Raw genomic sequence first — 12,248 nt, 5'->3', positions numbered from 1 at the left:
TCAGACTCAATGTCCCCCGCCTCCCTCGGAAGCTGGGAAAAGCTCTCCCGGAGGTGGGAGTTAAAGACCTCCCCAACAGAGTGCTCGGCCAGACGTTCCCAGCAGACCCTCACCATACGTTTGGGCCTGCCAGGTCTGTCCAGCTTCCTCCTCCGCCAGCGGATCCAACTCACCACCAGGTGGTGATCAGTTGACAACTCAGCCCCTCTCTTCACCCGAGTGTCCAAGACATAGGGTCGGAGATCAGATGACACGACTACAAAGTCGATCATCGACCTCCGACCTAAGGTGTCCTGGTGCCACGTGCACTTATGGACACCCCTATGCTCGAACATGGTGTTCGTTATGGACAAACTGTGACTAGCACAGAAGTCCAATAACAAAACACCACTCGGGTTCAGATCGGGGAGGCCGTTCCTCCCAACCACGCCCCTCCAGGTGTCACTGTCATCGCCCACGTGAGCATTGAAGTCCCCCAGTAGCACAATGGAGTCCCCAGTCTGAGCACCCCTCAGTACCTCTCCCAGGGACTCCAAGAAGGCCGGATACTCTATACTGCTATTTGGCCCGTAGGCACAAACAACAGCAAGAGCCCTCTCCCCAATCCGAAGGCGCAGAGAGGCGACCCTCTCATTCACTGGGGTAAACTCCAACACATGGCGGCTGAGCTGGGGAGCTATAAGGAAGCCCACACCAGCCCGCCGCCGCTCACCATGGGCGACTCCAGAGAAGTGGAAAGTCCAGCCCCTCTCGAGGAGCTGGGTTCCAGAGCCCAAGCTGTGCGTGGAGGTGAGCCCGACTATCTCTAGCCGGTACCTCTCAACCTCCCGCACAAGCTCAGGCTCCTTCCCCCCCAGCGAAGTGACATTCCATGTCCCAACAGCCAGCCGCTGTGTCCGGGGGTCAGGTCGTCGAGGCCCCTGCCTTCGACTGCCACCCAATCCACACTGCACCAAACCCCTACTGCTACCTCTGTGGGTGGTGAACCCACAGGAGGTCGGGCCCACGTCGCCTCTTCGGGCTGAGCCCGGCCGGGCCCCATGGGCAAAGGCCCGACCACCAAGCGCTCGCATACGAGCCCCAACCCCGGGCCTGGCTCCAGGGTGGGGCCCCGGCTGCGTCCTACCGGGCGACGTCACGGTCCTGGATTTTTTCTCCATAGGGGTTTTTTGGTGAACTGCTCTTGGTCTGGCCTGTCACCTAGGACCTGTCTGCCTTGGGAAACCCTAACAGGGGCATAATGCCCCCGACAACATAGCTCCTAGGATCATTCAAGCACACAAACCCCTCCACCACAATAAGGTGGCAGTTCTAGGAGGGGGAACTGTGCCTTACTTTATCATATCACCTTGCAATTTTTTGATAGTCTGTTCAAAGTAATGTCGTAGTGAAAGTAAAATCATACGGAGTAGTGATGCCTTTCTGGTAGCCTCCTTCTTTCGGTGGCAGCCTGTAGATACAGTGCTCAGAAGGCAGTTTTAATGTTTAATCTGGCGTTCCCTGCCATCATTTCAGCGAGCATATTGTTTCATAAGGAAACTTTGCGAAGAGTTGTTGACTGACTGCCGCTCACGCAACACATAGGCATAGTTAGAAAGTCAGGATGCACTGGTTTACACTTTACACACACACACGTAGCCCAGCCTCTCGCTATGGTTAACAGTTGGAACTTAGCGGTTTTAAAACTAGTTTTGCAGTTTTGCAATTTCTGTGCGCGATGATAATGTGTAAACTTTGGATTTCTAGGCTATGTTAAAATGTTATCATTGTCCTGGCCTGCAGGTAGTTCCTGGTGATGGCAGTGAGGGAGGTGAAATAACATGTATACACACTACCGCTCAAAAGTTTGGGGTCACCCAGACAATTTTGTGTTTTCCATGAAAAGTCACACTTTTATTTACCACCATAAGTTGTAAAATGAATAGAAAATATAGTCAAGACATTTTTCTGGCCATTTTGAGCATTTAATCGACCCCACAAATGTGATGCTCCAGAAACTCAATCTGCTCAAAGGAAGGTCAGTTTTATAGCTTCTCTAAAGAGCTCAACTGTTTTCAGCTGTGCTAACATGATTGTACAAGGGTTTTCTAATCATCCATTAGCCTTCTGAGGCAATGAGCAAACACATTGTACCATTAGAACACTGGAGTGAGAGTTGCTGGAAATGGGCCTCTATACACCTATGGAGATATTGCACCAAAAACCAGACATTTGCAGCTAGAATAGTCATTTACCACATTAGCAATGTATAGAGTGGATTTCTGATTAGTTTAAAGTGATCTTCATTGAAAAGAACAGTGCTTTTCTTTCAAAAATAAGGACATTTCAAAGTGACCCCAAACTTTTGAATGGTAGTGTGTGTGTATATATATATATATATATATATATATATATATATATATATATATATATATACACACACACACACAAAATGGAATCATTTGTTGACTCAGTCCCCCCCAGTTCAAAAATCCTATCTGCGCCCCTGGATGTGAGGAGGCAGAGAGCTCCAGAGGTGGGGAGCAGAGCGACTGAATTGAGCTCTACTCTCCATGGTGCTGAGGCGGACAGAGGGGACAGTCAGGTGGATGGAGGAGGAGGAATGAAGGGAACGGGCTGGAGTGGCGATGTGAAGAAGGTCAGACAAACACGGAGGGTCGAGGTTGTGGATGGCCTTGGAGGAGTTTGAATTCTATACGTTGCTTGACCGGGAGCCAGAGAGCAGATTATAGGTTATCTGCTATAATATGATTGTTCTATTCAGGTTGATTTTGTGCTACTGAAAGTATTTTGCTCATACACTCACCAGGAGCCCCGCTTTTAGGCTTATAGTTTTTCATCCGTAAATCTCCAAGTGGTGGGCGTGGTCAGGGCCAATTACGTCACGCCGGTGTCCCCCGGTGCAAGCTGCGACTTTGGGGCGGACCGAATCTCTCTCTCTCTCTCTCTCTCACACACACGCACCCTTTCAAAGAGGTAATGCTGAAACGGTTTTTCAGTGTGTGTTCACTTCCCCTCTTCCTGTAAGCTCACGGAACACAGTGACATGGCTGCACGCGGAAATAGAGTAGAAAACACCGACACCACCGAGGTGAGTGCGCGCGCGCTGAAACCGATCTCTCTCTCTCTCTCTCTCTCTCTCTCACTCACACACATACACAGCCGCAATACTGCAGTAACACGATAAACGCACTGGGTTACACTGGGTTCTGTGTCGTGTGCAGATTAAAACGCAGCTTTCATCATGACCAGACACCTGCAATAGATCTCTCTCTCTCTCTCTCTCTCACACACACACACACACAGCTTTCCCTCCAATTTGGTTATGTTTTGTTGGGTTTCTTCATACGTAACTTGTCCCTGCAAACCGGAAGTGACACGGCTTCACAATGAGCAGGCTCGAGTGCCGCAAACGCATACACATTTGCCTTGGAGGAGGAAGAGGAGCAGAGCGGAATAAAACACCACGGAGTCTGTGACCTTCCTGGAAAGAGCTGTGACGCGATGCGTGGCGATGACGGCACTACTGTCATATTCTCTCTCACATTCAGACACCACACTGGCCTGAATCAGGCCAGTGTGGTGTGAATTAGATAAGTATCAGGCCGCCTGATACTTATCTAATTCTACCTCTTGTGTGTCTCACACACACAATAATTTGACAGTAGAAGAAGAAAGAACCTTTATTTGTCACATGCACACTTCAAGCACAGTGAAATTCATCCTCTGCATTTAACCCATCTGAAGCAGTGGGCAGCCACACCAGAGCACCCAGGGAGGAGTCAGGTACCTTGCTCAAGGGCACCTCAGCCCAAGGCTGCCCCATGTCAACCAACTGCATGTCTTTGGGGGAAACCAGAGCACCCAGAGGAAACCCATGCAGACATTGGGAGAAAATGCAGAAAGGCCCTGGGTTTGAACCCAGAACCTTCTTGCTGTGAGGTAACAGTGCTAACCACTTACACCACCATGCTGCTGTAGAAGCTGACAGTAGAATTTGATTAAACATCATACAGTGTGTGATGAATGAATGATAAATAAATAAATAAGGAATCAAATAATTTCCACATATTTGTTTATTTTATTGCTGAGAGTAAGAGAGAGGAGAGAGCCGGTATGGTGGTGTAGTGGTTAGCACTATCGCCTCACAGCAAGAAGGCCCTGGGTTCGAGCCTAGCGGCCAGCGAGGGCCTCTCTATGTGGAGTTTGTATGTTCTCACCGTGTCTGCGTGGGTTTCCTCCAGATGCTCCGTTTTCCCCCACAGTCCAAAGACATGCAGTTTAGGCTAATTGGTGGCTCTAAATTGACCATAGGTGTGAATGGTTGTTTGTCTCTGTGTCAGCCCAGGGTGTACCCCACCTCTCACCCATAGTCAGCTGGGATAGAATCCAGCTTACCTGCGACCCTGTAGGACGGGATAAGTGGCTACAGATAATGGACGGATAGAAGAGAGAGGAGAAGAGAACCTTTCTTGACAAAATTCCTGTGAAGATCTGTCTTCGGTGGAATGAAGTGCTGCTGTTTTCATTTTATTCTTATTTTAGAGTTTGAGTGTGTGCATGTGAAGAGTTTTACAGTTTGTAGAATTTAAAATGACGTTCTGGATAATTCTGTCTTCACACCTTTACACTGATTACATGGTAGCTAGGTAAACCATTAACCTCAGTCATTGGCTAGCTTATTCATAGCTTTCATGTGACATCCTTCCTTATAGGAGGAAAGTGGAGCTCTGACAGGGACTTTGCTGTGTTTAGCGACTGAAATACTGCAGCAGGTGCTGTATCGGTATTGTAAGTGCCCCAAACTGGCAGGTTATTCTCATGTCGTTGATTTTTTTTCTCTTGATAGATGATTTAAATGTGTTGTTTAGAGCAAATGAAAAATTAACAGGCTTGTGCTGCATTTTTGTAAAGTGTCCAGTGTTGGCCGCCATGTTGGAAGAGGATTTTTTGCCCTGCAGGTATCTGCACCAGTCACATTTGCCCCTTTCACGTATCCCACAATCCACTGTGCTGTTGGGAACTTCTGGTGGCCAGGCCCAGGCTGCTGATAATGGTACAAAAAACAATATTCGGCTATATAATCAGTTTTGATGTTCAAATATCAGATGTTCAAATATTATTACAGGTTTATATGGTCTCACAGATTTTTCAAGATTAATACTACATGAAATCATTGCACATTTACGGTTTGTCATCAATTTAAATTTGTCATCAGTTTTGATGTTCAAATATCGGACGCAGGCTGAAATGTGATGTTATTAGATTGCTTTTATATGTCTAGTGACTGGTTCTATGGTATTTTTCATCAGCACAGAAGCTTTTGATTGGTCATCCTTATATTATTGCTCATACAGCCCTTTCACTTTCACTCTCTGCATTTTTTACATGAAATACATGTTCCAACAACTCGGTACTATGACTCTGGCCAACAACATTAACAGTGTACATTTACATTGATATATTTGAACATAATAATATTTGAACAGCCGATATTTGAACATTGAAACTGATTATATACAGTGGTATGCAAAAGTTTGGGCACCTCTGGTCAAAATTGCTGTTATTGTGAACAGTTAAGTTGAAGATGAAATGATCTCCAAAAGGCATAAAGTTAAAGATGACTCATTTCCTTTATATTTTAAGCAAAAAAAAAAATTATTTTCATCTTTTACCTTTTCAAAATGGCAAAAAAGGAAAAGGGCCTGAAGTAAAAGTTTGGGCACCCTGCATGTTTAGTACCTAGTAACACCCCCTTTGGCAAGTATCACAGCTTGTAAACACATTTTGTAGCCAGCTAATAATCTTTCAGTTCTTACCTGGGGGATTTTCACACATTTGTCCTTGCAAAAGGCTTCAGTTATTTCAATTAAATTATTCAGTTATTTTATTATTCAGAATGCGAGGGAGTTGCTTAGAGGAGCCCATGGCTGTTGATTTTAGGGACAAGCTTGAGGAGTCAGAGAATTTATACAGCTTTGAAATCTACATCATCTGACCTTTCCTAATGAAGAATTTGAACAAGCCACAGCTCAATAAGCTAATTAAGGTCTGGAACCTTGGTAAAAGTTACCTGAGAACTCAAAGGTATTGGATTGCCCAAACTTTCGCATGGTGTTCCTTTTCTTTTTTCACTCTCCAATTGTACAAAACAAAAATAATACACACATCTTGCAGAAAACGCTGAAAAGAAATGTCGTCTTTACCTTTATGCCTTTTGGTGATCAGTTCATCTTCTGCTCACTTAACTATTCACAGTAACAGACATTTTCAGTAAGGGTGCCTAAACTTTTGCATGCCACTGTAGCCCAATATTGGTTTTTGTATCGTTATCAGCAGCCTGGGCCTGGCCACCAGAAGTTCCCAAATGCACAGTGGATTGTGGGATATGTGAAAGAGGCAAATGACTGAAAACAAGGAATACTCAGGGTCTATATATCAGGGTTGCCTAGCAACAGTGTCCTCATGACTATAAGCACTTGAAGGTTAGCACATCATGTTGTGTGTTCGCACAAATCCGTCTGATTTAATAAAACTGGTAATTTTATCACCAGTAGCAAAGCAGATATTTATCACACTAGCCTCTTAGCAGGAATGCTGCTTAGCACACTAGACATTCATTCATTACCTTACTAACTATTGAGTCTGATGATTGTGAAGGAAACTGTCTAAATATTCATGGAAATAATTACAGATGTATTGACAAATATGCACACTATATTACACACACCTGACCTGTAATGTACCTAGTTGTTTGTGTGTGTGTGTGTGTGTGTGTGTGTGTGTATGTGTGTGTCTTGGGGGAATATTAACGTAAGTGGATTACTCTCATTACAGTATTACAGCTTGTTCAGTCCTCTTCTCTCTTACACACACACACACACACACTAATTTGACAGTAGAAGCTGATAGTATATACAGTATGTTTTTTATATTTTTTTAACACTTTATTTTTATATTTTTTAGTGGTACACTTAGGTAAAGAAAAAACAATAATTGCCATCAGTTACCATTACAAAAACACATCAAAACAAAAACAAAACGAACAAACCAACAAAAAATAAAAAAATATATAGAATCTGGATGGGCATGTTTCTGAAGTATTCAATATAGTATAATTTCAGTCATTCTGTCATTGATATGTATACATTCCATTTCATCCATTTTTCTACGCATGTGTCAACTTGCAGTCTTATCCTATGTGTCAAGTCCTCCATTATGTACATCTCTTTCACAAGTTTCAACCAGTCATCCCTGTCTGGTGGGTCTGGCTTATACCATTTTTTCGTTATGGCCTTTTTGCTGGCTGCAATCAAGATTTTGAATATATATCTGTCTGGCTTAGCCACAATGTTTCCTCCCAAGTTACCAAGATATAATACTGTGGAAGTCTTGGGTATTTGATAACCCAAGACCGAAACAATAACAGAATGTACTTCATCCCAAAACTGAACAATATTAGGGCAAAGCCAGAATACATATGCATGATTCACATTCATCTCACCACATTTTCTTCAACAGGGTTGGGAAACAAATGTGTACTTACTTCTAAGTTGGGGGGTAATAAAAAATCGTATTACATTCTTCCAGCAATGTTCTCTCCATGTACAAGATGATGCAGTAGAGTGCTGGGTTCTCCAAATCTGTACCCAATCATCCTCAGAAATATCCACATTTAACTCTTTTTCCCATTTATGTTTCACATATGTGGTGTTTCCTTTGCTCTCCATTAGTTGTTTATATAGCACAGATATTATTCTTTTACTCTTGAAGCTATATGCCCCTATTACAGTTTTGATTACCCTATATTTGTCCACATTTATGTTTGGTTTAAGCTCCTTATTGTAATAGTTTCTAAGCTGTAAATATATAAAATGATCTTGGTTGTCCAATGAGAACCTTTCCTTCAAGTCTTGAAAGCTCAAAATGCTCCCCTCTTTAATTACAGTACACAGAGCTGTTATTCCACATGAGGCCCAATGTTTGAATCTCTGATCTTGGGTATTTGGAATGAAACATTTATCATATACTGGCCATCTAAGCATCCTGGTATCTGGCTCTAATTTATGTTTACGTGTGATGTCATACCACACTGTAGAGCTCTTAGGTGTGGGTGGAGCACAGAGGACGGCAGGACAAAGCTTCAGGTAAGAAATAGGCTTTTATTGCCAGACTTTTCAGTATAGCAACCGTTATATTCGGGTAAATACACGCACACACGCTGTGTTCTTGTCCCGGGAAGAGCTCTCCTCTGCTCTCCCTCTGCCTCCTTAAATAGGGCGCGGTACTGGGAAGACACACAAACACAGGTTAATTACCGTCAGGTGTAGTGATTCTGCCACTCACCTTCCCTGGCTCTGCCCTCCTGTCACAGACTGGCGCTTGACCAAGCCCCCGCTGCCACATACCCCCACCGCCCGACTCAGGCCGGGCGCCCGTCCGGCCCGCAGCCGACTCCCCCCCCCTTGACGGGAGAGGAAGTCCGCCACGACCATCTGCGCCCCCGGCCTGTGGACCACCTTGAAATTGAAGGGTTGGAGTGCCAGATACCAACGGTGATCCGCGCGTTGGCATCTTTCATGCGGTGGAGCCACTGGAGGGGCGCGTGGTCCGAACAGAGGGTGAAAGGGCGCCCCAGCAGGTAGTAACGGAGGGCGAGGACCGCCCACTTGATCGCCAGGCATTCCTTCTCAATAGTGCTGTAGCGCCCCTCATGCACTGACAGCTTCCTGCTGATGTACAGGATGGGGCGGTCCTCCCCCTCCACCTCCTGGGACAACACTGCCCCCAGCCCTCCGTCCGACGCGTCGGTCTGCAACACAAAAGGGAGAGAAAAGTCAGGGGAGTGTAATAGTGGCCCCCCACACAGTACAGCCTTTACCTCAGAGAAAGCCCGCTGGCACTGCTCCGTCCACTGGACCGGATCTGGTGCCCCCTTTTTAGTGAGGTCAGTCAGCGGGCTGGTGACGTCCGAATAATTAGGTATAAACCTACGATAGTAGCCAGCCAGCCCCAGGAACTGTCTCACCCCCTTTTTGGTCTTGGGCCTCGGGCAGGCCGCAATCGCTGCTGTCCTATTAATTTGGGGACGCACCTGCCCGTTGCCCAAGTGGAAGCCCAGATACCGTACTTCCATCCGCCCAATCGCACACTTCTTCGGGTTGGCAGTGAGACCCGCCCGCCTCAGCGACCTAAGGACGGCCCTCAGGTGTTGCAGGTGCCGCTGCCAGTCGTTACTATAGATGCTAATATCATCAAGATATGCAGCTGCATAGGTGGCGTGGGGCCGGAGGACCCTGTCCATCAGCCGCTGAAACGTAGCGGGCACCCCAAACAGCCCAAAAGGAAGTGTGACAAATTGGTGTAAGCCGAACGGTGTGGAAAAGGCCGTTTTCTCCCGGGATAATGGAGTCAAGGGGATCTGCCAATATCCTTTCGTCAAATCCAGTGTCAAGTAAAAGCAAGCCGTGCCTAGTCGATCGAGCAGCTCGTCAATACGAGGCATTGGGTACGCGTCGAATTTAGACACCGCGTTGACTTTTCTATAGTCCACACAGAACTGGACCGACCCGTCGGCCTTGGGTACCAAGACCACCGGGCTGCTCCAGTCACTGTGGGACTCCTCGACGATGCCCATTTCGAGCATGGCCTGAAGTTCTTCCCGAACCACCTTTTTTTTGGGTTCGGGTAGCCTGTAAGGGCGGCTATGCACTACCACCCCCGGGGGCGTCTCTATGTGGTGTTGTATGAGGTTAGTGCGACCGGGCAGGGGTGAGAACACATCCGAAAACTCAGCCTGCAACTGGGCGACCTCCGTGAGTTGGGTCGGGGAGAGGTGGTCTCCACAGGGGACCGGAGAGGTACGTGATGCCAATGTCCCTTTTTGAACCTCCGGCCCCAGCTCCGCCTTCTCCGGAACTACCGACACCAACGCCACGGGTACCTCCTCGTTCCAGAGTTTAAGCAGATTGAGGTGGTAGATCTGTAGCGCCCCCTCCCTGTCCGTTCGCCTTACCTCATAGTCGACGTCCCCAACTTGCCGTGTGACCTCAAAGGGTCCTTGCCACTTGGCGATTAATTTGGAGCTCGACATGGGCAACAGTACGAGTACATTATCTCCCGGAGTGAACTCTCTAAGGCACGTGCCCTTGTTGTACAGGTGGGCTTGCCGTTCCTGGGCCTGCTGCAAATTCTCCTGAGTTAGGTGAGTGAGCGTGTGGAGTTTTGCGCGCAGATCCATAACGTACTGAATTTCGTTTTTACTCTGTGAAGGTCCCTCCTCCCAATTTTCTCGCAGCACATCTAAAATGCCGCGCGGCTTACGCCCGTATGATAATTCAAACGGGGAGAACCCCGTGGAGGCTTGGGGGACCTCTCGCACTGCAAATAACAAGGGTTCGAGCCATTTATCCCAGTTACGTGCGTCCTCACTTACGAATTTTTTAATTATATTCTTGAGGGTGCGATTGAACCGTTCAACTAAACCGTCCGTGTGTGGGTGATAAACGCTGGTGCGGATCGGCTTAATACCTAATAGTCCATACAGTTCGCTCAGTGTTCGTGACATAAACGAGGTGCCTTGGTCAGTCAGAATCTCTTTCGGGATTCCAACCCAGGAGATGACGTGGAAGAGGGCCTCCGCAATACTGCGTGCTGAGATATTGCGAAGAGGCACCGCTTCTGGGTATCGCGTTGCATAGTCCACCAGAACCAATATAAAGCGGTACCCTCGTATTGACCGATCTAATGGCCCGATGAGATCCATCCCAATTCTTTCGAACGGGGTCTCGATTAATGGTAGGGGGCGCAAGGGCGCTTTTGGAATGGCCGCTGGATTTACTAACTGGCATTCGCGGCACGCCATACACCACTTACGGACATCGCCGCGAATCCCCAGCCAATAGAATCGGGCCATTATCCGGGCTAGTGTCTTATCCTCCCCTAGGTGTCCAGCCATGGGATTAAAGTGAGCCGCCTGGAATACCAATTCCCAGCGGCTCTTCGGAATTAAAAGCTGCGTGACTCACTCTTTAGTTTGAGTGTCCTGTGTCACTCGGTATAACCTATCCTTCATAATTGTGAAGTAGGGGAAGGACGGGGTGGCGTTCGGCTGGAGCGTTTGACCATCGATTACTCTCACTTGGTCAAACGCATGTCGCAGAGTCTCGTCTCGCGATTGTTCTAATGGGAAATCTGCGAGGGATTCCCCAACAGAAAGAGGAGGAGCCGGCGGCTTCTCACTCTGTCGCGGAGATGACGTAGACGGCTCTGTGACAGCAGCTCCAGCCAAAGCGACACCGGGACCTCCCCCTGTCAAATGGCAGGACCCACTCTTTACTAGGCGCGTCATTAAACCCCGAAATCCCGGCCAATCAGTCCCCAAAATTAAAGAGTGGGTAAGGCGAGGATTAACCGCCGCCTTCACTATAGATTTTTCCCCTCTGAAAAATATGTGGACCGACACCAAAGGGTAGCTGGGAACATCCCCGTGCACACACAACACCTTCACCCCCTGTGCTCCCCCCAATGCCTCGTCTTGCACCAGGCTTTGGCGGATCGAGGTCTGATTGCAACCAGAATCCACCAACGCCTGATATGTAGCCCCTTGGACACTCACCGGTATGCGATACGCTCCGGCCCGATCGAGGGCAGCTTCTGGCGCGTCGGGGATCCGTACCACCGCGCGCACCTCAATTGCTGCGCACTGTTGTTGCAGGTGGCCCGGCTCCCCGCAGTGCCAGCAAACCGGCCCAGGCTTTCCCTCTGCACCGGTGCTCTGGGGCTCACTCACTTGAGGGGGGGGAGAGACAGACACAGAAGGGAGAAACGAGAGGGCACCACGGGTGTGGCGGGCTGGCTGGGGTGGAGCCGGCCCCCGTCTCCGTAGTGGGGGAATGGGGCGAGGACGGGACACAGAAGGGAGGGGAGAGAGAGAGAAGAGGAGAGAAGAGAAGACGTCGTCGGCTGTCCTGCCGCCGGAACAGCCGCCAGATGATCCTCTGCCAGTCCTACTGCCTGATCCAGCGACGCCGGGCGGTGGCGCTGGACCCACTCCGCGGTTCCGGCTGGTAAGCGGGCGATGAACTGCTCCAGCACCACCTGATCGATGAGTCCCTCGGCGTCGTGATCGTCGGCCCTCAGCCACTGCCAGCAGGCGTCCCAGAGCTGCTGGCCGAACGCGAACGGCCGGCCGACTTCCTCCAACCGCAGCGCGTGGAAGCGCTGGCGCTGTTGTTCTGGTGTGCACC

General features: G+C 48.3%; 1 protein-coding gene across 4 annotated transcripts in view; it reads left to right on the top strand.

Annotated features, from left to right (window-relative positions):
* The first annotated feature begins 2,902 nt into the window (after nt 1–2,902).
* LOC132896767 (tetratricopeptide repeat protein 39B) overlaps nt 2,903–12,248 on the top strand; it is a 36,582-nt gene continuing 27,236 nt past the window's right edge. For all 4 annotated transcript variants that reach the window (XM_060937823.1, XM_060937821.1, XM_060937824.1 and 1 more), the window contains exon 1: nt 2,903–3,091. In XM_060937823.1, the coding sequence (XP_060793806.1) occupies nt 3,047–3,091 (45 nt within the window). In that variant the 5' untranslated portion in view covers nt 2,903–3,046. The remainder of the gene's footprint in view (nt 3,092–12,248) is intronic.

The sequence above is a fragment of the Neoarius graeffei genome, chromosome 13 (assembly GCF_027579695.1).
Source record: "Neoarius graeffei isolate fNeoGra1 chromosome 13, fNeoGra1.pri, whole genome shotgun sequence".
NCBI lineage: Eukaryota > Metazoa > Chordata > Actinopteri > Siluriformes > Ariidae > Neoarius > Neoarius graeffei.
The sequence above is the reverse complement of the archived record's forward strand: the minus strand, read 5'-3'. Positions and strand labels throughout refer to the sequence as shown.